The following is a 26847-nucleotide window of genomic DNA, read 5'->3' as shown; positions in this document are numbered from 1 at the left end:
GTTGAACACTGTCTGCCTTGGTGTATGCCCCAAAGTTGGATGTTAGTTAGAAGTGAAAGAATTATGAAGTAAGTTGAATTAAGTGGTAGAGAGTGTCGCCATTAAGGAAGAGATTGGCAAAGCAGACTTAAATGGATATGTAGGTGAAGGGAACAGAAGTGATGAGGAGGTAGTGTTAAGGAGAAGATAAGAAATGTAGATGGTGGTGGGTTTTGCAAAAAGAATGTGCAGCACATTATAGTCCAAACAGAAGCTGGCAGCCTATACACTGCTACAGTTTTATCTTCAGCACCATGTGTGGTGATGCCCAAAACCTGTCTTTATCAGACACAACGCAGTAAATTTTTAACTGATCAAGTCCTGTTTCTAGTCCATGTTTGAGTTAATAATTAGTCCAGCAACAGCGGTGCTGTTCCTTTGTTGTTGTTATTTTGCAAGTGTTTGTGTAAAGTTATATATTTTTCCACTGCATGCGTTTGCGTAGACTCTGGCTTTTCTTTTTTGTGAGCTTAGCTATTACATGCACAACATGAATCAGTACTGTAGTGAATATCCTTTCTTCATTTCTGTGTTCATATAAAGCAGTTATCAGCACCCAGTTCAAACCTGCTGCAGCTGTCCCGCTTGGGTTACAGGCTCAAGGGCTACTCAGAGATAAATGCTTCTGAATGGATTGTTCAAACTGGATCTGACAGACATTTGTGAGTCGATTCTATTGACACAAAAAACCTGGTGATACAAACAACTGGTGCAAGGCTTTCTGTGAAAAACAGTGTTACTGTACTGCACTATGAATCAACAAGTTATGCACATTTTGGTATGTTTTATATCTCCCTAGAATCAGCAGCATTATAAGCATAATTTCTGCATGTTATGTTTTTGTGGCTTAAAGCGCTGCTGTCATTATGGCAGACCACAGGACTCTGTCACATTAATCACCTTTTCTGCAGAGCTTATGTAACCTCTGCAAACCTAAAGTGATTCCTGTTGTCTTCCTGTTCATAAAATAAACACATGGCACTGCTACATTTTTTTTAGATGTTGCTGAAAAAAACTGATCAAATGCTCACAATTTTTTTTTAAGTGCCATTAGTTTTTGTGCTAAAACGACATCCCTGTATAGATATAAAAACAGTCCTGCAACGGTTTTAACACCTACAAAAAAAACTCAGTGTGTGTTCAGAAACCAGTTACTGCAAAAACAAATACAGACTCTTACAGAATGTTAATGAGGGTTTTCTCTGACAGCACATTAGTTTAACCCTCAACAAAGTTTTTCTTCTTTCTTTCTTTCTTTCTTTTTTTTTAAACCAGCCTAACTGACCTACATTTGAAGTCTCAGCACACAAAGCGTTAACTGCGTTAAACCTTCGTCCTGACTTGGTTCGCGAACTGTGGGCGTGCCAAAGCGGCTGTCAGTGCAAAAGTGGGATATTTGTAACTGCACTCGACAGTACAGGGACTCCGAGAGAGGGGGGCTGGTCATGCTTCGTGGTGCATTGGTAGTTTTTTTAAACATCAGTACTGTTTCTCAGTCATGGCTTGGATACTAAACCTCATCAGAGTTCAGTTGCGCAGAGATTTAGCCTCGTGTCGAGGCGTCGCTGGGCAGCCTCTGAGAACCATCAGCTGCACCTCAAGAAAACAAGAGGAGAGGTGAGACAGTTTAGTTTGATTCATTTTTAAGGATTCGTCTCATGCAGCCAGTTTTGGTCAGGGTAACGATCACAAATGAGGCTTTAAAAATGCCATGAAAGTGATCGATTTGTGCAGCAAAACTTAACGTGATATGCAAGCTTCACACAAAACTGTTGGACTTAACACACTTTAGTCTTATCTGACCTTAAAGTCTCAACTTGCTGACCTCAGTACATCATTATCAAGCTACTTTTGTAACTTGTGCATGTTGCATGGCGCTGTAGCTATTTTACCTGCAGTTAAATTGCTTCCTGTCCTGGCAGTGATGCATCTTCAGTTTTGGGAAAGCGGTGGAAGGACACTGCAGAGACTGTCATCATTGGTGGAGGGTGTGTGGGCGTCAGCTTGGCCTATCACCTGGCCAAAGCTGGGATGAAGGATGTGGTTCTGCTTGAGAAGACTGAGCTGACAGCTGGATCTACCTGGCATGCTGTAAGTTTACAAAAGTGCTGAGACCAAAGACCCTACAGGGGTCCGCAGGGTCCTGAATGTGAAGCCAGAGAAAGGCCAGGGTCACACATTTCACTTTCATGTTGGTTGGCGACCATTATTACCTTCATTAACGTTGAAAGGACCACAGCCCAAAGTCAATAAACCACTGCTCCCATTAAACTTGAATTTTACATCAGTTATTGAAAGAAATCTTTACATTTGGCTTCTTTCCTTCAGTTGAATTGTAATCTGACAGTTGGAGTTTTGCATAACAGAGAAGAATAAGCAAATGCTCAAAATTAAGAGACTGGAAAGAGGGTATATTTGGCATTTGTGCTTGGAAAATGAGAAACAATTATTATTATTTTTTTCAAATTGCCTTTATTTTTATATTCTCTGAATGAGCTTTCTTAGCTTAATACTTAAGAAAAATATAATAAAATGACTCAATTTTGGGTCTTGGGTCAGTGATGTGGTGTAATGATAAGCATAACATGTCTCCAGAATAATTTGAAGGTACTGAGCCTTTAACCTCCTAAGACCTGAACTCTTTCACAGCATGCATTTTTAATTTCTCTTTGATATTTGGGCTGATTGAGGCCCGATGAATGTAAAAACAAAGAATTACCAGATTTTTTTTACCTTATTTTTGTTTTTAAGAAAAATCAGAGCCACATATGAGGATATTTGTTTAAAATTTTGATAGAACAGTAGCAGTATAGTGTCCTCGTAAGAGGATATCAGGCCCATGTAGAGCAAAATTTAGTATTTTGGTCTAAATAACCCAAAATGTGATGTCCACATATGTGGACGCAGGGTCCTAGGAGGTTAATACTGCTAGAAAACTGAAGTCTGGCTCTTCCTTGACAGTGAAAGTGTTTAGATCGAGTACTGGCAAGTGGCTGTCATCCAGTTGTTACTCCCTTTCCAGTGAGAGCAACTGTTAAGTTTTCAAGGTACTTGTGGTCCTGATCCTCTTGCTCCTTACACTCCATGTTATTCATTTACAAAAACGCAACACTCCTATACTATTAATAGACATTTCACATGTCAGAGGGGAAACTTGCTCTTCACTTACTTGCCTCATTGGATGGGCAGGGACCCAGTGGACACTGGGTGAGGAATTAGGGTAGCTGCAGACTTATAATTGCCAACCAATATATGTAATTCGAATCAGAATCTGAATACTTTATTGATCCCTAGGGGAAATTATGTTGGTTACAGTGCTCCAGTACAAACAATAACAAAAATGGACAATACAAGAAGTAAGAAATAGCACAATATATAAAAAAGGGTGTAGCTATAGCACTATACTGTGTATTAGGTGGATGAGTTGTACAGGGAGATGGCCACAGGCAGGAATGATTTCCTGTGTCGTTCAGTGGTTCAGTCTCTCACTGAACGTGCGCCTGTGGCTAGCCAGCACGTCATGGAGTGGGTGGGAGAAATTATCCAACACTGACTTTATCCTGGATAACATTCGCTTTTCCATCACCACCCCAAGAGAGTCCAGCTCCATCCCCACAACATTGCTGGCAGAAGTTGTGATTTCTTTTTTTAATGTTTAATGAAGAGCGATATTAGCGGTTCAGATTATGTATATTGCTATAATGCTCCTTAGAGCTCCCACAGCTTTAAGGAATATTTTAGTGTTTTGGCTCATTGATTTTTTTTTTTTTTTTTTTTGCTGCCCCCAAGTGGCCAAAAAGCAGTTCTTGCAGCTTTAAGTTGGAATATGTGAAAGCAGTATCTTGCTGGGTGTATTTTCCAATTATCTTAATGGTGTGTTTGTATTTTAGGCTGGCTTGACAACATACTACCATCCAGGGATCAACCTCAAGAAAATCCATCATGACAGCATAAAATTATATGAGACCCTGGAGGCTGAAACTGGACAGGTGAGGTACTTTCCTTAGCTTTTACAAGCATAACTGTATTTGTATATTTGTATATCTTTTATATTGACTTTCTCTGCAGGCAGTGGGCTTGCACCAGCCTGGCAGCATTCGTATTGCTTCAACGCCGATTCGAGTGGATGAAATGAAGTACCAGATGACCCGCACACACTGGCATGTGACAGAACAGTACCTCATCGGACCAGAAAAAATCCAAGAACTCTTCCCTCTGCTTAATATGGATAAGGTCTGTATGCCTTTGTGGATTAGTCACATTAATGACTTCTGATAGCAAGAAGTCATAAATTCGATTGTTCTCAAACTTGTTCCTGCTCAATCTTTTTATTGTCTTGAAACAGACATTAGAAACTGTGAAGAAGCACAGTGTTTATCTGAACCTTGACAGATGTGGTTTTTTGGTATTCAATTACCCAAAACTTTTAAAGCCAAATACTTGACTTCTTGACAAGAGTTAGAGAAGATAAATATCACTCTGCTAACTGTTCACTAATTATTACCTCTGCTATGGAGGATATGTTTTTTGCACACGTGCTTGCCATGCTTACTGTCTATAAGCGCAACAGCTCGAAAAGTTTTAGATTAATTTTGATAAAACTTTATAGGGGTGGAGAGTAAGTGCCTTAAAATTTTTCTTACATCCACCAAGGTCATTAAGGTCAGCGTAATAACCTGTTGGTCAAGAAATAACCGTTTAACTTAGATGAGTCTTACAAGTGTGCTGTGTATTGTCAACATATAGAAAGTACTGTATAAAGATTTTAAGTATCACGTCACATTTGACCTCTGACCTTTTATAAAAGTCAGTAGATTAATCTGAAAGTCAGAGAGATGCTGTGCAGAGCTATTTAAAACCCTTTTTCCTTACTGCAGTTGTTTGTATTGACAGCATATAGAGAATGATATATGGGCATTCTAAATATCACATTACTTTTGGACTTCTGACTTCTTCTTCAACATCAAATATGGTCAAACTTTCATAAAATTATAAATAATAATGATATTATACAATAAGCTCTATATTGTATAAGTAATAATATTCATTCCCTGTTGATTACAAATCAATACCTATTATCCATTACCTTCTCCTGTTTGTGTAATTAAAGTAAACATTGGTCATGGTTTTTAGTGCGCTACAAACCTCTGAAAGCACGTTAAAAAAGATTAAAGAAAACAAAATAAATATAAATAAAATATAATGCTATTCCCTTAAAAGGAAACACTGCCCAGACAGTGAACTGCCTTGGCGGACATTTGCGTTCTTGGAGTGCTTCCTTTTCCATTATGAAACTACAGCAAGGAGATGTTTAACTTAGACTCCGACCAATACTGGATTTTTGCAGGCAATTCCAATACCAGCTTTTAGACAGTAAAAGGTTCTCATAACCCTCTATCAGCTGTTATATTGAAAATACAAGATAAAGTGATGAGCTCATTGTTTAACAGATTTCAAGCAATGTATTTCAAGAACTGGTTAGATACTTGCCATAAACATTCCCCCACTTAAGACCATGCATGCGTCTGCTTAGTTGTAATGCTGCTCTGGTACATACTTTAAAAAGTGCTGAGAGTATTGTAACACTGGAGTGCTAGACTCTCAAATGGCACAAACTATGTGACATTTCTAAATGACTCTCTGCATCTTTTATTTGTAGCATGGTTTTGTAAACAAACTAGTTCCATCTAGTTCAGACATTTCAGATAATCATGTCAGTATAAATGTATTCCTGATCTATATCTGTATATCTATATCTATATTTAATGATTAAATTAGGTTTGTAGACTCTACAATAGAGAGAAAACCCCTACAGTAAGATGAACCCCATGTGAGCAAACACCTGGTGACAGTGGGAAGGAAAAACTCCCTTTTAACAGGAAGCAACCTCTGGCTTGGGGAAGGCCAGCCATCTGTCATGACCGGTTGGGAGTGATCCAAATCAAGAAATATGTAAAAATTATTACTTTATCTGAGCTTTAAACACGAGTAGAAATCTTGCTGAAAAATGGATGAGCTATTAAAGTTTAAAATAAATTTAGAAATGTTTTTATTATTATTTTATTGCTGAAACATGTCATTGTATGTTCCTGGTTTTGTGCTCTTGGCTCTGTCCAAAGTTCACAGTTTAGCATTAGATCCAAAGCTAAACATCTCGACGAGTGTTGTAAAGTTGGGCTTTAAAGTTGACCTGATCCAGCGCTCCTGAAATTTACCAAACACAGTTATGATAAGGGAATAATTAGTTGATCTAATATTAGGTTTTTGGTATGACATCAGCTTAGAAAGGTAAAACCTACAAACCTCTTAAGTTAAATGACCCAAAGAATGAGACATCTGTTGATATGTTGTTGACCTGCGTCTGCTTAAGTGCTTAGAGTCGATAGTTGAGTTGATAGAGTTGATATATTTCACTGTTAGCAATATATCTTCATGGAGCTGCTTGATCAGCTAATTATTAAGTTTATTATTATTATTATTATTGAATCACCATTTTGAATTTGTTGTGTGAAGGTTTCTGTTTAATCTTAGGTGTTGGCAGGTCTTTACACCCCAGGAGACGGCCACATCGACCCTTACTCTCTGACTATGGCTCTGGCTGCTGGAGCTCGTATGTATGGTGCCCAGATTTATAATAATGCCCCCGTGACGAGCCTCGAGCCAACGTCTGATGGCAAGTGGGACGTGCAGACCTCTCATGGAACAATTCGGGCAAACCGCATTGTCAACACAGCAGGTGAATATTCATAATCTCTATACGCATTTATTCAAAGGATAATAGGAGCGGTGATCCTGATATTTTAGATGGTAAACACTATATCCATGCAGAAAATGTAAGGAAAAGTACAAGGGAATAAGTGCAGTCTGCAACTCACATGTGAATATGTTCAAGTCCAGATTTTTCTTCTTTGTCTCAAGTTTCTTCGTGTGTATGTTGGTAAAAGAAGAATAGTTTTTGTTTTATTTGTTTCTTTTTTTGTGGGAAAAGGATAGATATCGGATTTCAGACACAGTATTCTATCTATGATACTCTGTAGGAGCCTTTGCCACCAGACATGGTGAAAAGTTTAACAAGTTTGGTCTGAACGGTATAAGTTCTTGGGATTTGTTGGCCGTGCCTTGCTGCTGTTGCCTGTTTCTGCAGAAGTTCAGATGTGCTCTCTTTTTCGCTTCTGTCTCCCTTGGAGTCTGCATTTCAGACACCTTTTTTTATGTAAGCCAACAGAACAATGCATGAAATAGCGACTGTGCAAACACGAAAATAATACAGAATTTGAAAGATTTTAAATACAACAGAAACAACTATGTCTGTTCATGTTGTTTTGGGCACACCAGTGTAAGAACTGAAAATAGCAAATGTTTAGCAGCAGGATATTATCACTATTCACATTTCTTCCTTCATTTTCTTTTTTCGGTTGATCGTATGTTGAGGCCTTGCTGCATGTTCGCATCTGTAACCCACGACTTAGGCACAGGTCTTTATCATCTTGAAGCGCAGCACATGTATCTCCTCCTGAATGCAGTCTAGCCTTTCACTCTCTGTGCAGTGCCCTCTGCATGCAGGGACCTTGGTTTGTGTTAGTTTACAAAAGGCAATGTAAATTTATTCGATTAATATAATTTTTTGTGGTTCTTGGTTCTTCTGCTCATGGGCGTCCAATAGCGTGCAAAATCTTTACATCTCAACTCTATTCTACGAACATCTTCTTTGTTGAAAACATCTCACAGTTGAAAGTGTGATCTGCAGTACAGCCTGTAACTTTCCATCAAGATCCTGGGGTCAGTTGAAGCAGTCATGTTGCAGTGACTTATACGAGGCGATCGTTTGATTATCTTCAGGTTTCTGTTTCTGTCTGTGTATAGGTTGTTCACTGTCTATGTGTGTACTGGTTGGTTCTATTGACTGATTTCATTGTTGTTCAGTGTTTTTGCATGTATTCATCTTCTTCACCATTGCATAACTTTCGATCTGTTATTAATAAAAACTGTTTCTAATATTCATAGTATCATTTAGCTCTTACTTATCGTTAGTCTTAAAAACTATTCATTAGCATTAGATCAGTAACTTGTAGCTCACCCTTTCATTTCCTTATCCATCTTTATTATAGCAGATCACATGATGAAATAGTGTAAATGTATGGCCAGACTAGCAAAGTTAAAACTTTGCTTTAGTTCATTGAGGTTTATGAGTGTTTGTTTTTGCACCACTCACTTAAGGCCCCGCCCACAGCTTTTCAGTCAGGAGTCTTGACTTTGATTGGGCCATTGCAGCAACTTGATTATTTTCTTTTTCGGTCATTCAGTTGCAGATTTTCTTATGTGCTTGGGATCACTGTCTTGTTGTATGACATAAATTTCAGCCAAGCACTAGCTGTTGAACAGATTGCCTCATGTTTGACTGTAGAAACTGCAATATGCAGAGGAATTCATGGTCGACTCAGGGACTGCAAGGTGCCCATGTCCTTTGGCTGCAAAACAAGCCCAGATTATTATCACCCCTCCACCTCCACAGTTGTTATGAGGTGTTTATGCTGTGACTACACTTTGTCTGTCCAAAGGACATTGTTGCAGAGGTCTTGTGGTTTGTTCATATGAGAAGAGAAGAGGCTTTCTTCTGGCAACCCTTCCAAACAAGTGATACCTGCTCAGTGTTTTTTTTTTATTTTTTTTTTTGTACTGTACTGTCATTAATTTTAAAATGTAGCATGCTAACCAAGCCCTGTACAGTCTGAAATGTAGCTTTTGCTGGGGGGGTTCTTTTGCAGTCTATGCGAACATTGTAAATGGGCTGGTTCTTATATCTACTCTGAGCACTCAGAGCACTTCTGTTTAGCTCGCCTTAATCAATCATTCACACAAGCACTTTTTCTGTGCTTTTCTTATGTAACTACTTTCTATCTAAAATTCATACACACTCATACTGCGATGGATACGTCGGAGAGCACCTTAGTATCTTAACCAAGTATATTTTGCATGCGGACTGGAACAGAGCGGCATCAAACCACCAAACTTCTAATTAGTAAGGGACCTGCTCTGCTTCCCGAGCCACAGCCACCCCAAAATGTACAATCTGACTTTGCAGCAATTGTGGCTTTGTGTTGACACAGCCCTGAATCTTCCAGACCAGCAAAATGCCAAAACTATATACAGGTGTTCACACTTTCTAATGATCCATAAATGAAGTGCATTTTTAGCAGCACCTGGCTGCTACCTGCCCTCTGAATTCCTGTGGAAGCAGTAAGTGTGATTTGGCAGTTTTGCATTATGTTATCCTTTACATTTAGCTAATTATATAAACTACAGTCCATCACTTCTGGATATCTCTTCTGACCATTCAGTGCCTCACATTGTAACATATAAACTGGGTTAACCATTTTTTGTTTTGAATCGTTTAAGTATTACTTCTTGCTAACTTGAATCGCTCTCCCTCCAGTAGCTGATAATAAACTGAGTCTCTTCAAAGTTGTTTTACTCATACCACAGTCGACTAGCAGCACCCACTGAACTAGACATATTCTGAGCATGTGGCAAACAGCTGTTTAGCCTCTGATTTTACAGTAAATTGGTCTGACTATTATAATTCTCAGAGAAACAAACTTTACTCCATTAACCAATGTTTACTAGGTAACTCAGTAACTCTTAAAGTGTTGTGTATATGAAGCTCCAACCTGTAACCAACTGTAAATAGAATCTGCAATGTTATTATGCTGCAGACTTACATACGAGTACATAGATTGAATACAAATTCTTGTGAAGAGTTGCTGACAAGAGTATGTTGCAACACTTGGCTAAAGATAGCAGGGATCAACAGGTTTTTCTCTGGCTTCACACTCTGGGCCCCAGCAAAGGCATTAGTACACATCTGTGTTGCTTTCACGTGTCCCAGCATATTTGTTTTGTGGCTATTAATTTATAAAACGGGTTATGCTGTACTTCAGGTGTATGCAAATTTATTTTTTTAAGAGAAAGAGTTGGGGAAACTCTAAGTGAACACATTCAAGTAAGCAACTTAACCAAAATGTTGTGATGTTGTAAATTAAGCTTAGTATTCCTTCTACACACTGAAGTGCCCTCTATGTGAAAAAACTGCTCTGGTGAATAATGTAGTCATCTCATAACATGTGATTTTTATAGTTGTGACTTGTATTTTCTTTTTTCTTTTTTGCTTCTAATGCTGTAATGCTTATACATTAGATTAGCGATAGGGCTCTTAAACTAGTTCCTTGTGGTTTATATTGAATCTATTTAATCTGTGCTGTCCTATTTATTCTTGCCTTCATTTTCGGGTCTTATGTGTGTCTGTCTTGCATATATCTATGTGTACACCTGTGTGTTTGCCCCTGTGATGTGACATTTTTATGAAATCTAATCCCTTAACCCTTCTTGCAAGTGATGAAATACTCCAGCAGTCAGTGTTATTAGAAATCCAGCTTGCACCAGTACTAGCACACCTTGCCAGTATTGGATTGGAGCACCTGCTGGTGGCATATTTTCAAAAACTGACCTCAGAGGTCAGTACTCACATTATAGCATCACATACAGTGGGGCAAAAAAGTATTTAGTCAGCCACCGATTGTGCAAGTTCCCCCACTTAAAATGATGACAGAGGTCAGTAATTTGCACCAGAGGTGCACTTCAACTGTGAGAGACAGAATGTGAAAAAAAAATCCATGAATCCACATGGTAGGATTTGTAAAGAATTTATTCGTAAACTAGGGTGGAAAATAAGTATTTGGTCACCTCAAACAAGGAAAATCTCTGGCTCTCACAGACCTGTAACGTCTCCTGTAAGAAGCTTTTCTGTCCCCCACTCGTTACCTGTATGAATGGCACCTGTTTGAACTCATCATCTGTATAAAAGACACCTGTCCACAGCCTCAAACAGTCAGACTCCAAACTCCGCCATGGCCAAGACCAAAGAGCTTTCGAAGGACACCAGGAAAAGTATTGTAGACCTGCACCAGACTGGGAAGAGTGAATCTACAATAGGCAAGCAGCTTGGTGTGAAAAAATCAACTGTGGGAGCAATCATCAGAAAATGGAAGACATACAAGACCACTGATAATCTCCCTCGATCTGGGGCTCCACGCAAGATCTCATCCCGTGGGGTCAAAATGATCATGAGAACGGTGAGCAAAGATCCCAGAACCACACGGGGGGACCTGGTGAATGACCTGCAGAGAGCTGGGACCAAAGTAACAAAGGTCACCATCAGTAACACACTACAACGGCAGGGAATCAAATCCCGCAGTGCCAGACGTGTTCCGCTGCTGAAGCCAGTGCATGTCCAGGCCCGTCTGAAGTTTGCCAGAGAGCACATGGATGATACAGCAGAGGATTGGGAGAATGTCATGTGGTCAGATGAAACCAAAGTAGAACTTTTTGGTATAAACTCAACTCGTCGTGTTTGGAGGAAGAAGAATACTGAGTTGCATCCCAAGAACACCATACCTACTGTGAAGCATGGGGGTGGAAACATCATGCTATGGGGCTGTTTTTCTGCCAAGGGGACAGGACGACTGATCCGTGTTAAGGACAGAATGAATGGGGCCATGTATCGTGAGATTTTGAGCTAAAACCTCCTTCCATCAGTGAGAACTTTGAAGATGAAACAAGGCTGGGTCTTCCAACATGACAATGATCCAAAACACACCGCCCGGGCAACAAAGGAGTGGCTCCGTAAGAAGCATTTGAAAGTCCTGGAGTGGCCTAGCCAGTCTCCAGACCTCAACCCCATAGAAAATCTGTGGCGGGAGTTGAAAGTAGTTGGTGTAGATTTGTCAGCTGCACATCCTTTATATGAATTTCCCATTCTACCACATCCCAATGTTCTACTAGATTGAGATGTGGTGACTGTGGAGTACAATGAAATCATTGTCATGTTCAAGAAACCAGTTAGAGATGGACTTTCAACCTTGTGACCTGGTGTGTTATCCTGCTGAAAGCAGCCATCAGAAGATGGGTACAAATGTGATCATGACGGGATAGACGTGATCAGCGGCAATACTCAGGTAGACTGCCATTAAAACAATGCTTATTTGGTGTCAAAGTGCCAAATGTGTGCCAAGGAAATATTCCAGGAACCATTACACCACCGCTAGCATCAACCATTGTTTGATATAAAGCAGGATACATCCTTGTTTTCATGTTGTTTATGCAAAATTTGGATCTTACCCTCCAAATGTTGCAGCACTTCTATTGTCCAGTTTTGATTGTAGTTTCCTGGTCTTGGCTGACAGGAGTGGCAGCCAGACTCCCCCTGCTGCTGTAGCTCATGTGCTTCAAGTTTAGACACAATGAGCATTCAGGGATGCTCTTCTGCATATCTTGGTTGTAACAAATCGTTATTTGACTTGCTGTTACCTTCTTATCAGCTTGAAGCACTCTGGCCATTTTTCTTTCATCTTTCGCATGAACATTTTCACCCAAAGAACTGTTGCTCACTAGATATTCTTTTTCTGGATTATTGTCTGTAAACCCTAAAGATGGTTGTGTTGGAAAATCCCAGATAAGATACTCAGACCAGCCCATCTGGCAGTAACAACCATGCCCCATTCAAAGTCACTTAAATCACATTTCTTCCACAATCTGATCATGCCATGATAATGATAATAAATTGCTGTTTCAATTTAAAAACACAGAGACAACAGACCTTTTAAACATTCTGTAATCTGTTTGGTAGTTTTATAAAGAATCGAACAATAAAAGAAAAACATCCTTTAAAAAATGTTTCTTTAAATAGGAAGCCCAGTTTCATGCTGTGAGTAAGATGATTGTTACCACTCTGCTTCTGTAAATTTTTATGAGAAGCTACATTTTGGAAATGGCTGTTGTTTGCTAGCATCATGATTCCCCTTTATGCAAAGATAAGCTAGAAATCTTGAGCCTTCACCTTTAACTGACTGACATTTATGTTTTCATGAGACGACAATTCTGAACAAATATTTGTCAAAGATGCATTTAGAGATTGAGAGCGAGCCAACTCTATCTGTTGGCTGACTTCACCTCTTCAGCTGAACTGACTGCATCTAATTTGTTTTCAGGTTTCTGGGCCCGGGAGGTTGGCAAGATGATTGGGTTTGAACACCCTACTATTCCAGTGCATCACCAGTACATTGTGACAGCAACGATACCGGAGGTGAAGGCTCTGAAGGAGGAGCTGGCGGTCATCAGGGACCTGGAGGGGTCTTATTACCTGCGTCAGGAAAGAGATGGCCTGCTGTTTGGCCCCTATGAGAAGATGGAAAAGATGGTTTTACAGGACTCCTGGGTGAGAGATGGAGTACCACCAGGTCTGTCTGCCACATCAGATTTTCCAATCTAAATATTTCTACAAAGTTTTCATCTTCCTGTGCATGACTGTTTCTATCTGCCTGCAGGTTTTGGAAAGGAGCTGTTTGAGTCTGACTTGGACAGGATAATGGAGCATGTGGAAAAGGCCATGGAGATGGTCCCTGTACTAAAGAAAGCTGACATCATTAACATTGTTTCTGGACCAATCACATACACTCCTGACCTCCTGCCTATGGTTGGACCACACTGTGGAGTTCGCAACTACTGGACAGCGATTGGCTTTGGGTGTGTGTTTAGTCAGGTGTTGCTGAACCGTATCTATCTAAAATACTGCTAAGAGGTGAAAGACAGAAAAAATAGCTGATGTAGTATGAGTCATTGATTTGGCTAGCATTACAACATGCAGTTGGAGTTGCATCCCAACTATATGTAACTTACAAATGTGATGTGCATATTTTTAGATGCAGTGTGACTTAAACCTCTAGAAGACTTTGATTTTCTTTGAAAAGCTTTATTTTTTTTCTTAAAATCCATCAAAGCCAATCGATAGTACCTAAAGCTCTGATTTAATATTTGTTCAGGTATGGTATTATTCATGCTGGTGGCATAGGCAAGTTCCTGAGTGAATGGATCACGAACGGAGAACCTCCATACGACCTGATCGAATGTGACCCCAACCGCTATGGCAAGTGGACTGATGTACCCTTCATATGTGCCAAAGCTCGAGAATCCTATGGCTTCAACAATGTGGGTAAGAAGAACATGGGACAGCTGCACAGCATTTGTGGAACAGAGCCTTCTATTATATTGTTACTAAAAGCCTGCTGTGTCCTCCTCATGCTGTTGGTCACTGCAGTTGGTTACCCCAAGGAGGAGCGTTTTGCTGGCCGACCAACCTGCCGAACTAGCGGTGTTTATGAGCTGCTGAAAGACAAAGGATCTATGGGCTTTCATGCTGGCTGGGAGCAACCTCACTGGTTCTACAAACCTGGAGATGACATTGGATACAAGTAAGGTTTCTCTGTAAATTTCTAACAGTGTCTTTTTGATATGGAAAATCTGAATGCTAATTTTTTTCCACTTGAATCCACTGTGCATTACAACACCACATCCACCACCCTTCAAGCTCTTTCAGGTAGTACAGGTACAAGTTCGCCCGAGATCATCTAACAGGCTTTCTGACGATATTAGCACAAGAGGACCATTTAAATTCCCCACTGAAACTAAACAGCTGCTACTGTTCAAGAACACATGCAGCAGATGCACAAGTCTCTTTTACAAACCCACATGTCGATGAGCCTTTGGGTTGTCCAAACCTCAAACATATCCAGTTGGCCTTCTTGGCAGTTGCATATTTGGCTCTTTCTGGGACATAGTTATTTTAGTTTGTATGGAAGCTAAAAGCTGCGGTTATAATCTTGCAAAACCTTTATTGTGTCTTGCAATGCAACTTTCCGCTAGCCAGTTTTGCACAATAAAATTTATATTTTTAGCCAGACCGAATATCTCAAATAGTTGGACACACATTTTTTTTTTTTTTTTTAGGCACTCTGGGTAATCTCATGATCTCATGTAGAGCCTGACCGATCAGCCAGTTGATCCGAGCAGTCAGATCAGCTATAACATGGGAGTCTTTTAAAACATTATCTCTTTATCTGAATTGAGTGTAAATGAGTACTGGATAACTACACATGAGAAATGTTATGGAAAAAATATCAGCCTGTATATTGGAATACTCCGTTAAAAGACAGAATATTGGTAGTGGTATGAGTTTGTTTTGCTCAGGCTTTGTTCTCTAGTGTCAGCATGAGGTTATCATCAGCTGTGGGGGGTGGGGTTCTGCTTTGGACAACTTCTCTGATTTCATCCATGCTTCCATCCATCCATTTTCTTTAACACTTATCCAGTGGAGTGTAGTAGGGAGGTCAAAGATGTCACATGTCAAGAACATCTCACCTTTCCCTACTTGCTGAGCTTTCCTGCTGATATATTCATTTCTAATGCTGTCGATCATGGTCCCTCCCAATGAAAATCTGAGCACCTTCAACTCCACCTGTGTCCACCTGTGTGCCCCTGTCCTCCGCTCTTATATTTCACCCTCCTCTTCTTGAAACATATTCACCGCAGCTATTTCCATCCTTTTTGCAAAATCCACCACCATCCATATTCAACCACTACCCTTCCACATTTCTTTCCTGACGCCATACCTACCCAGGACCTCATGCTCTCTGTTCCTGGCACCTACATGTCCAGTGAATCTCTTGTCAGTCTCTCCTCCGTGGGAACACTCTACCACTAAATCCAACTTACTCCAGAATTCCTCTTTCTCTTCCAACTATCCAACCTTTGGGGCATAAACACATTCAACAATTACCCCTTTGATTTCTAGTTTCAAACGCATGATCCTGTCTTGCACTCTCTTCACCTTTACAACCCTATTCACATAATCTTCCTTCAAAATTACCTCCAATGCTTCTGGCCTTGCTTCCCTTCCCCATAGTCCTCAGTCTTCACTTTCTCCATCATATCAGTCAGCTCTCTCTTTACCAGTCATAGTCCCTCCATTTAAAGTACTTATTCTCTCTGCCACACTCCTTCTCTTTCGCTGCCTCCAAACATGCCTTCCCTGTTTCCTTCTCTTTTATCTTCAGTCAACAGTAGCGCAGTTTTCACCAGCACCCTGTTGGCCAACAGCACTGCATGTGATTGTTGTTAAACTGGGCCTCAATCCATCTACTATGGTTTGGTCTGCCAATGATTTACCATTGGATGCCCTTCTTGATGCATTTATCCAGTCTTGGGGCCAGCAATGTGTTGGCTTGTATCAATTCTAACTAGAACTGCTTAAAAAGATTGTTGAATTTGCTCCAACATAAGCTTTGAACATTTTTCATGCAATAGCAATGGATAGTGTTGCTTTTTTTGATGTTACAGAATGCAGTGCCTGCACAGATGTTGGTATGTCTGCAAAACTTTTATCAGTGTTTTTTTTTTCTCTAGTCTTGTTTATATTTCATTCCCATTGGAACAATATTCACTCAGTGCACTGCCCTTTTACAGTGAAACGTATAACACTTTCAAATAGAAAAAGTAATAAAATAAGCAAATCACTAGTAAGTAAAATACATAGTTAACTGATTTTGTGTTGTGCTCAGACCCAGCTTCCAACGCACCAACTGGTTTGGACCAGTTGGAAGAGAGTGCAAGCTGGTGATGGAGAAGGTTGGAGTAATAGACCTGACACCTTTTGGCAAGTTCATAGTAAAGGGGAAGGACTCGCACAAGCTTTTGGATCGCCTCTTTGCCAACACCATGCCCAAGGTAGAAGACCTAATGTAAACTGTTCAGCTCATAAAGTGATGATTGTGTTGGTCACATATCCAGTGCACTGTACTGCTGCACAAACGGTCCTGACCACACAGTTTTCTCAAACTCCATTTCAGGTGGGCATGACCAACATCAGCCACATGCTGACACCCTCTGGGAAAGTATACGCTGAGGTTACCATCACCCAGCTGGCACCAGGAAGGTTTCTGCTCGTCACAGGTTCCGGTTCGGAGCTGCACGACCTCAGGTGAAATGGATCAAACCCTTTAAACTTTAAACTCTCTGTCAAATTCAGCCGTAGATAATTTAGCAGCAATAATTGTCCTGAATAGTTTCTTTAAATAAAAAATAGAAATTTAATTAAAAAGAATATTTTAAAACATTATCTCTTCATGCAGTTTCAGTGAACCTGGGCTCAATAGATTTTCCAGACTGGGTTCCTTATTACAGTCTTACTCAGAGAAATAAGGAGTTTTGTTGCATAGCACAGAAAAACACAGAGCTCTGTCTTAAGGCTGATACTTCAGATTTTCTCCAAGTTTGTGTTTTCCTTTCAGTTTGCTTTGGGTCAAAATACACCAATACCCATGAATCTCAGTTACTGAAGTGAGTTGCCAAGATGTGATTTAATATTGAAAATGAGTAAACTAATTAGCTCATCAAAAAAAATAACTCTGAAACTCTTTAAATGAAGTACTGCATCATACTAAGAGTAGCAGAACTGAATCAGTGCCGCATGTCTAAAACTCCACGCACATATTGATTTAGACTACATTTCAATATTTCAGTACCTGCACAGTGCTCATACTGTTAGCAGTTAAGCAAACACTGTTTTGCTCTCTGTCCTGCGCCCAGTTCAAGCTGTGCTGGCTTGCTGTCAGTTTTGTACTGCAGAAACTTAAAACCTATCTGCAGCTGTTAACACAACGCCCCTCGAGCTCCTCCAATCACGAGGCAGAATCGTAAACCATTTATTTTCATTCCTTCACTGTAATCAACTCTCTACCACAGTTTCAAAAAAGGAAGTTTTTTTTATGCCATGTAGCGACATCTAGTGGTAATTCACATATTTGCAAAGCCCATAAAATTTGTCTAGTCTATAAATGTATTAACGGCTCTTTGCCTTGTGGATTTGCACTTGCCACAGGTGGATAGAAACTGAAGTTGCACAAGGTGGATATGACGTTGACATTACAAATGTGACAGAAGACATAGGTGTGCTGGGCATTGCCGGACCAAACTCTCGCAAAGTTCTCCAGAAACTGACAAATGAGGATATGAGTGAAGCTGGATTTAAGTTTCTCCACTGCAAGTCCATCCAGCTTGCCGGCAAGCCTGTCCGTGCCATCAGGATCTCCTACACCGGTAGTGCAAGGCAGTTCATTTATTGCGTCTTGCAATGCAACTCTCCCTAGCTAGCTTTGCACAATAATATATATTTTTAGCCATGCCTAACAGCAGTGTTGGCCAGTGCTTCCTCCATACTGGTCCAGACCGAATATTTCAAATAGTGAAAAGAGTGAAATTTTCTACAGGCACTCTAGGTGAACCCCTGACATCTCATCTTTTGTGTCTAAACACAAAAGAAAAGAAATTCAAAAACATCAGTTTAGTGAATATAAAAAAAATACGGAGGCTCATTTATCCCAAGAAACGAAAACTCCACGTGGATTTCGAGATACTTAGAATTATGAGATACCGAGTGAACATTTTTCACTTACTTTGACAAAAATGCAAGATTCTAATAAAGTAATGACATACTAAGTCAAATAATAAGTCATTATTATCTAGGGGAAAAAGAACAATGTCAAGTATTAAATATAAAATCAATATTATGAATTACTCAGACAAACTTATACCAAAACAAAAATTCTGACTTAATAACTCAAACTTTAGCCTAATTTATAAAATAAAATGCAAACTATGACTTATTACGAACAAAGTTTAGACATCAATTAAATATTATGACTTGCTAATGCAAAATTCTGAAATATTCATTAAGAGATTTTAGATGCAAACTCAATACGGGGACTTGTTATTTTTATAATTATTATCATTATTATTATTATTCGTAGTAGTAGTAAAATTATGATAAGTCAAAATGATGGTTATTGGGTTAAAAGTAGAATTATGAGTTACTGAGATGTTTTATTTAAGAAAAATGTGAGCTGTTAAATAAAATTTTGAATTTACTCATTCAAACTAAAATCTTTCTTCAACTATTTCAACTACTTTAATTTTCATGTGCCTAGATTTTTATTTCATTAATTTTCCTTTTATTTTTATAAAACATGTACACTCCATGGTCTCAGGTCTATGGATATTTTCTTTTATTTTTATGAATCTTTTACAGTGTGCATAGTCTCATAGTTTAGAGTTTATGACTGCCCCCATTCTTTTGTCTTTTCCTTTCAGTCGCATAGTTTTCAGTGCTGAGTATCGACATGCTCTTAAGTGTAAGTGTTTTGTGTCTAGGTGAGCTTGGCTGGGAGCTGTACACTGACCAGAAGGACTTGGCAGCTGTGTACCTGGCCATGATGGAAGCAGGAAAAGACGAGGGCATTGACAATTTCGGCACCTATGCCATGGCCTCGCTCCGACTGGAGAAGGGCTTTAGAGGCTGGGGAGCTGAGGTACATACATATATACATGAAGAAGAAAAAAAACCTCCTTGTTTAAATGTGAAGCAGCATATTACGCAGTAACAGGGAGACAGAGGAAATGAAAACGTCACCTCTTGATAGCTGCGTCTTCCACAAAATCAGCTTCAGCAGGAAACTTTGAGTGTCATATTGTAACTTTTTATAACAATTTTGAATAAGTTTCTTGAAAGTATTCAACTGGTATAAAATATGCCTCGCAAAAAAGCAAGTCCTTGCAGCCATTCGGCCTCCTGTAATTCTCCTGTGAATCAAAGAGGCTTCGGTGTGGTAAGGCAGGCCACGCATGATGCTTTCTTCAGTATGAAGGCTGTCAAACTGTCGAGAATTCAAATCTTTGGCTGGGATGAAAATTACAGTTCACAAAACCTCACTCATGAATTCATCCACTTTTAAGGACAACACGGCGACACAAACAAACTACTTGTTGTGACAAAATTCAAGAGAAAAATACAGGCTGCAAATGGAGGGATGCATTTTTTGGACTTTTCATAATGTTTTGGACGACAGCTGTCCTTTTTTGAAGTCAGGAGGGTGCTGCATCACCAGCCAGGCTGATTCAAAAAACACAAATCTTGTGGTTTTTCTCCATGATCTGTCTCATAGTGGTCCTTTAATATTATATTCCATCAGCGATGAAAACACCAAACGCACAGCTTCCCTTTTAGCCCAGTGAAAAACTATGATCTATGGTCCATTTTTTTCTCGCCAAACCCCAAACTGTGTCAATTTCTTCCTTTTATGATAAAGATATTTTCAAAAGAGGCCTCAAATAAACAGCAGCGTATGCTTCACAGTCTAACTTGTAGTGTTTATATTAGAATATCAGCCTTTGGCCTTGATACTGTCATTAGGAGAGTGTGACACCCAGTGGACCAATCGTGAATAGCATTGCATTGGAAGGGTTAGGGTTTTCACACTTTGCAAAGCCATCATGAGGGCTGGATTTCACTGTTCACTGGGGCCTTGGGTCATAAGATTGAAACCCCTGGATTAGAGGAACATCTGCAAAACAATGGAGATGAAAGAAAGACGTCTTTGTGTGACTTTGGAAAAGAATCTGAATCTTACAGAGTTGAATTTTTGAGAGAGAAGATGTTTCTTCTCTTATCTTTTTCACCTAGTCTGTATATGGTATACACTCCAAACACCTTTTATTAGACCCGCCTTAATAAAGTGAAGTTGCATTTCACTGTTTTTAATTTACAACAAATGACACAATTATATTGGTGAAAATATTACTTTATAAAGTACAGCTTATGATTTATTTATTTTTTTAAATCATTGATCTTTACAGATGAACTGTGACACTAACCCTCTGGAGGCAGGACTAGATTATTTTATTAAACTAAACAAGGTAACGTTGTTTCCTGCATGCATTCATATTCCAGTTTCAGTCATGCATTTCCTCTTTAACTGTTTGTGTCTGTGGTCCTGCAGCCTGCTGACTTCATCGGCAAAGCAGCTCTCCAGGAGATCAAAGCCAAGGGCCTGAACAGGAAGCTGTCCTACATTGCTGTGAACACAGATGATATCGACCCCGAAGGCAACGAGACTGTCTGGTACAATGGCAAGGTTAGCGACAACAGAAGATCAAAACTCAATTTCCAATTTAGTTTAGAGATTTGGTGATCATTCACACGACGCTGATGTCCCTTGACCTTCTCTTCAGGTGGTTGGCAACACAACCTCTGGTGCCTACAGCTACAGCAGCCAGCAGAGCCTGGCATTTGCTTATCTACCTCTGGAATTAAGCACTTTGGGCCAGAAGGTGGAGGTGGAACTGCTTGGGAAGAAGTACCCCGCCAACGTCATCCAAGAGCCCTTAATCCACACTGAGCCCACGCGGACCCGGCTGCAGAAGAAAGCTCAGAGCAAAGCATAAACACAGGCCGTCCTCTCATCAGTTTCCCACCAGTGAATGAAGAACAATCTTACTGTGAACAAGAGTCAGGGTGGTTCACATCCTGAGTTGCTTGTGTTCACGTCTGTGGCCAGTTCAGGTCAACTTTATTCCGTTTTCTTACAAGGAACAAGTCTGAAACAGGCGTGCGAAAGCTCAGCACAGTCTTATAAACTGGGGTGTTCCTGCACCACAGTGTCTTGCATTGTTGACAGAGTAATTTCATTTTTGTAATTTCATGAATGGTTGTCAAATGTTTACGCATCAACTGTTGTCTCTCTTATGAAGAAAAACTCATTTTCAGATTGAATGGTGCCCAAATAAGTCTTGACTTTTGTGCTTAAAAAAAGATCAGTGTTTGCAAAGCTGTACAAAGATTTAACCAAATGTGTTTTCTGTAAGTATAATTAAATGGATGTACATTGATAATTAAAGCACTCACTGTGTTCCCACTCCTTCCCTCTAACATTTAGTAGTTTACACAGTCAGCCGCGTATACTAACATTGCTTTACTGCATACTTTTAAGTATATAAAAATAAAAGTGCATCATAGTGAAGCATGTAAAATAAAATCATGATAAGTAATAATAGATTTTTAAATAGTAGCTCCATAGCAAAGTGGTTTACGCATCTGAACAACAAGTGAAAGACCCCGGGTTTGATCTGAGGAAAAGACACTGATACCTTCTGGGTTGGGTCGGGAGAGGCATCCAGTGTAAAAACTGCCAACTCGAACATGTTGTGGTGACCCCTTGTGACAGATGAGCACCAAAAAGTAGCTTCTAATAGATAATTATAGTCCTATACCTGATATAAACTAATGCCAAATAATGGTTGATTTACTGCTAGTTAATAAACACAATGCAAATGCAGTACAAATTTTAAACTCAGCAGGAATTGAAAAAACAAAACAAAAAATGGGAATGTAGTTCTACAATCAAATAATCAACATTTAATATATTTCTACAGTGAAGTGGAACAGAGAAAATATATGAAATATATTTAGAAACCACTTAAAACACACAATTATTTTCAAGTCACAATTATCAGACAGGAACAACTAATATATACAAATAAATGACCATCCGTTCTCTTCTGCTTTTCCTTTTTCAGGGGGTCGCCAGTCTGTCGCAGGGCTAACACGTAGGAACAGACAACCATTCTCACTCACATTCACACCTGTGGGAAATTTAGAGTTACTAATTAACCTGACCCACTAACTGTGTTTCTAGTTTCGCTCCCCTGTCTCCTTAGGTCTCATTCCTCCCAGCTGTGTTCCCCTTCTGTCTCTAATTCCTTGATGACTTCCTCAGTGTATTTAAGCCCAGTGTTTCTTTGTGTCAGTGTTGTGTCGTACCCTCAGATTGTACCTGTGTGTCTCTGTTTTCAGTATTCATTGTTCAGGACACAAACACAAGACTCACACGGTAAATGTAACTGAAAGTGGCAGCTTTATTGTTGGAAATTACTGCTATAAATGCAAAACAACTCAAAACTAGAAATAGGAAAACTCAAAGTAAGCCAGGAACCAGGAATTACTTAGAACACGGAGGGAAGAAACAGCATAGTGAGGATACGATGAGACCACCAACAGAGAGAAACACAGGTCTTAAGCAATGTCAGAAATCTTTCTCTACACAAATTTGTGTGTTTGTATTTTTCCATGCACACGTTCAAACACAGTCGCTGTAATTCTTTTTGTCTGTTTAGCCCCACCACACTGTCTTTGCCCTAATTTTGCCCTAAAATTCAAGTTTCTGGGTGTGCACATAGACACAGACCTCCAATGGAGCTCTAACACCTCTGCGGTCTTAAAGAAGGCCCAACAGCGTCTCCACTTTCTGAGAATCCTCAGAAAAATGGACCTGAAGAAGGAGCTGCTGACCGTCTTCTACCGCTGCTCCACTGAAAGTGTGCTGACATATTGCATCGGTGTGTGGTTCTCCAGCTGCACCACAGCACACAGAAAGGCACTCCAGAGGGTCATCAATATGGCCCAAAAAATCACAAATCCAACAACACAAAGCAAAGATGGTTTGGAGTGCATTACACACAACATTGAATATGATAGAGTTTAATTTGAGGCTTCATACTAAGTGATGCTGTTGAGCTGACCTCCTCTCCTTCTCTGTTGCTGCAGTGGGTAAGACGTGGACATGTCCCACATGCAATAAGAAATATCTGACAGAGTACATGCTGCAGAAGCACGTCCACCTGACCCATGAAAAGGTAGAGGCCCAGTCGTGTCACCTCTGCGGGACAAAGGTGTCCACTCGCGCTTCTATGAACCGACACCTGCGACGCAAACATCCCGAGGTGAGTGGGGTCAGACTTGAGAGGAAACAACCCATATTACAGCACCCTAAAGGCAGACTCGACCTGAAATGCTGTCCTTCTCCTATATGCCTACAGGTGGTGTCTGTGAGAATCGACGAGTTTGATGAACTTCAGGAAAATTTGTCAAAGGATGATTCATCTATCAGCATTGTGCAGGTTAGAATAAAATTCTGGATTTCTGACACCACAGACCAAAAACGATTCATTGTATTTGGTCTAGACCAGGCCTCCAACCACTGTCTTCAGATGGTCCAAAATGCAGCTGCTCGCCTGCTAACTGGTATCAAACGGAGAGAGCGTATAACCCTAGTTTTAGCTTCTTTACACTGGCTTCCTGTCTCTGACAGGATCCAATTTAAACTTTTACTTTTTGTTTTTAAGTCACTTAATGCCCGAGCGCCTTCTTACCTGTCTGAGCTCCTCTCTGTTTATGCTCCAGGAAAAACCATGAGGTCTAGCTCAAAATGAATGCTGTCCATCCCACGGACTTGTCTCCAATCTCATGGTGATAGAGCCTTCTCTGTGACAGGTCCCAGACTCTGGAATAGTCTCCCCCTAAATATTAGATCTGCACAAACACTTGAGCAATTGAAATCACTACTAAAGACACATTTTATGCCCTGGCTTTTAACACACTATGACCCAAGCATTCTGGTCTTATTTTAAATAGTTTTAGTTATTGTTTTAATTCTTTTATTGTCCTATTATTGTTTTATATTGTTATTATTGTATTACATTGTTGCTTTTTATTGGCATTTTTATATTGTTAAGGACTTTGTGCAGCATCGGCTGTTTGAAATGTGCTACATAAATAGATTTGACCTTGACCTTGACCTTTGACCTTATTGACAAGTGAGGTGGTTTTAGGGAGGTGTAGCTATGGAAACACTGACAAACAACAAGAAACCATATTGGATTAAGTATGTCTGTGGTGTCAGCTGCCTTAAAATCTGCATTTTTCTGTACTCTAAAGATGTTTCACTTCCTTCTGCAGCCCTCTCTGACCATGGAAAAAGACGGGATGTGTCAGAAGCGGCCCAGTCGACCTTCCCGACACCCCAAGAAGAAGCAGAGAAGCTCAGCTGAGCCGGAGCTCTCTGAGTCCGATGAATACGTTGATTTTGCTGAATCAAGGCATTGTCGGTGATGAGACTGAGATGAGCTCTGCTGTACAGAGCATCCAGCAGGTACGTGTGCACATTTCCCCCAGAAGATTCTGTTTTGTTGCTACAATAAAGAGTCCAACTTCTTTCCCCCCGAACACCACGATAAGTGGATAAAGGCAGGCGGCCTGATTAAAAAGGAAAACACAGACTGAAGTTTTTCTCCCTGAAGAGCCCTTAAGTCACCCACAGCGGCTGGCTCGACATTGCCGATGAAAGGCTGAATAAATCTGGATTTGCACTTGTTTTGTTGATTATTTGATATGAAATAACTGTGGCAGTTGTCTAATAAAGTTTTTTTGAATGGACTATAATGTTACATAACCTAATAAATTGCTGACTTTGGTAATTGTTGACCTAGTAGTTATGACTTCATTGGGAATTGTAGGATAAAATGTGGATCTGTTGAGTAAAGCAGGTGTAAAATACACACAGTCAAACCACAAAATGATTACATTTATAATATCAAATTGTTTTCCTACTGTTAAGACAGTGTTATGAAATTACACAAATGCAGTGCAACGCTTGAAGCCACAATTGACAGCTAAGGCTTTGTGATTACAGATGTGCTCAAACACATTAGACCTTTAACAATTTTAATAATATAACTATACAAAGTGGCATGATGCTTAAATAGTTTGATTTAAAAATGTGAAATAAGACATAGTTTCTGATTTTATTTATTTATTTTTCAGATGTGTTTACTACATTATTTCTTGAGTCAATATAAGGCTGTTTTTCCAGCTGGAGTAATTTATATTTGGCCTCTGTTCTGGAACTTTCCTAACATGTGCAGTATGGAAAGCCAAGAGGCCGGGAGAGCGGCAGCATCAGTAACAACACGTTCCTTCCTGTTAAAAGGGAGTTTTTCCTTCCCGCTGTCACCGTGTGCTTGATCACTGGGTGGTGTCTAATTGTTGGGGTTTTCTCTGCATTATTGTAAAGTCTTTACAATATAAATCACCTTGAAGTGACCGTTGTTGTCATTTCGTGCTATGTGAATGCAATAAAATTCAGTTCAGTTCAGTCAGCTGGTCTGCCAGGATCGCTGGCTGTGCTTGACTCACGGCCTCAGCCAGTTGCTGTTCCTTACAAACTTAGATTATAACAACAGTGTTGTGCTTTGGCACCAGATGAGCTGCTTTCATCATCAAGTTGCAATTGATTTCATTGTTGCCGTTTCAGGTGGTGGTTCTGACCGACCCCAGTGCTCCATCAGCCTCCTTCCCCAACAGCTCAGTGGGACTGGCCAACATCACAGTCACGCCCATCACCAGCCACGCCCCTGCCCAGTTTACCAGCCTGCAGCCTGTCGCCGTGGGCCACCTGACAGCCAGCGACCGGCCCCTCACACTGGACAACTCCATCCTCACGGTCACCTTTGACACAGTCAGTGGCTCCGCTGTGCTGCACAACCGGTCTGCAGAACTCATCCCAGAGACTGTAGGTTCTGCTGGAAGCAGGACACCCCAGTCCGTCGCCCATTTCATCAACTTCGCCACTCTGGTCAACCCCATGGGCCACCAGCTAGAGGCCCCGACTCTGGCATGGAGGCCTGTACCTGCAGCTGAGGGCAGCCAGGTCACTCCAGTGGTGGAGGGTGCACATGGGGAGAGTCACGAGGCCCAGAGCCAGGGCCCAGATCCAGGCCGGCCCAGCCAGAGCCAGCCAGCCACCCCTCAGCAGCAAAGCAGTTCTGCGCAACAGATACTCAGCTACTGAGCAGACACTAGGGGTGCAGGTCACCTCACACAGATACTGTTACATAGTAGAGTAGATTTTTAACAAACTGTACAAAGTTGTGATCACTGTCACCCAGATGCCTCTCCAGCCCAATGGAAGCAAATGGTATTGTAATATTTTTTTAATAGTAAAACGGAAAACAAATTGACAGTTAGTGAATCTGTTTTTGAGAAAATAAGGGAAAAAAAAAGTGCATTTAGCCACAATCACTGACGTCTGAAACCAAAGCAACGGTTGAATATTCTAACGCCTTACCAGCCTTGGGGGGGAAAATGCATGTTTTCAAGATAAACCTGCTGCTTGAACAATGAGATGTGGAAATGCACCAACATGAAAAGCAGATGAACTTTGTGACAAATAAAGTGAAAATACGTTGACCACA

At 40.3% G+C, this 26847-nt stretch overlaps 1 protein-coding gene and 1 pseudogene across 1 annotated transcript; both read left to right on the top strand.

Annotated features, from left to right (window-relative positions):
- Positions 1 to 1400: 1400 nt before the first annotated feature.
- Positions 1401 to 21656, top strand: dmgdh (dimethylglycine dehydrogenase). Its single transcript, XM_026173165.1, has 16 exons — positions 1401 to 1656; positions 1962 to 2130; positions 3930 to 4028; positions 4108 to 4272; positions 6571 to 6775; positions 13083 to 13331; positions 13419 to 13617; positions 13914 to 14083; positions 14189 to 14342; positions 16488 to 16653; positions 16776 to 16906; positions 17807 to 18024; positions 19135 to 19292; positions 20617 to 20676; positions 20760 to 20894; positions 20992 to 21656. Exons 1-16 carry the CDS (start codon positions 1538 to 1540, stop codon positions 21202 to 21204), a joined length of 2610 nt encoding a protein of 869 aa, XP_026028950.1. The 5' UTR covers positions 1401 to 1537; the 3' UTR covers positions 21205 to 21656.
- A 1182-nt stretch (positions 21657 to 22838) lies between these two features.
- LOC113027295 (PR domain zinc finger protein 15-like) lies at positions 22839 to 26607 on the top strand (annotated as a pseudogene).
- Positions 26608 to 26847: the final 240 nt, after the last annotated feature.

This window comes from Astatotilapia calliptera, chromosome 7 (genome assembly GCF_900246225.1).
Source record: "Astatotilapia calliptera chromosome 7, fAstCal1.2, whole genome shotgun sequence".
In the NCBI taxonomy this organism is placed as follows: Eukaryota; Metazoa; Chordata; class Actinopteri; order Cichliformes; family Cichlidae; genus Astatotilapia; species Astatotilapia calliptera.
The sequence above is the reverse complement of the archived record's forward strand: the minus strand, read 5'-3'. Positions and strand labels throughout refer to the sequence as shown.

Excerpts from the sequence above, each read along its gene's own strand:
- dmgdh (XM_026173165.1), top strand. The coding sequence starts at position 1,538 with ATGGCTTGGATACTAAACCTCATCAGAGTTCAGTTGCGCAGAGATTTA. Across the intron at positions 4,273-6,570 it reads CTCTGCTTAATATGGATAAG|GTGTTGGCAGGTCTTTACAC; the intron begins GTCTGTATGCCT and ends GTTTAATCTTAG. Across the intron at positions 6,776-13,082 it reads CCGCATTGTCAACACAGCAG|GTTTCTGGGCCCGGGAGGTT; the intron begins GTGAATATTCAT and ends ATTTGTTTTCAG.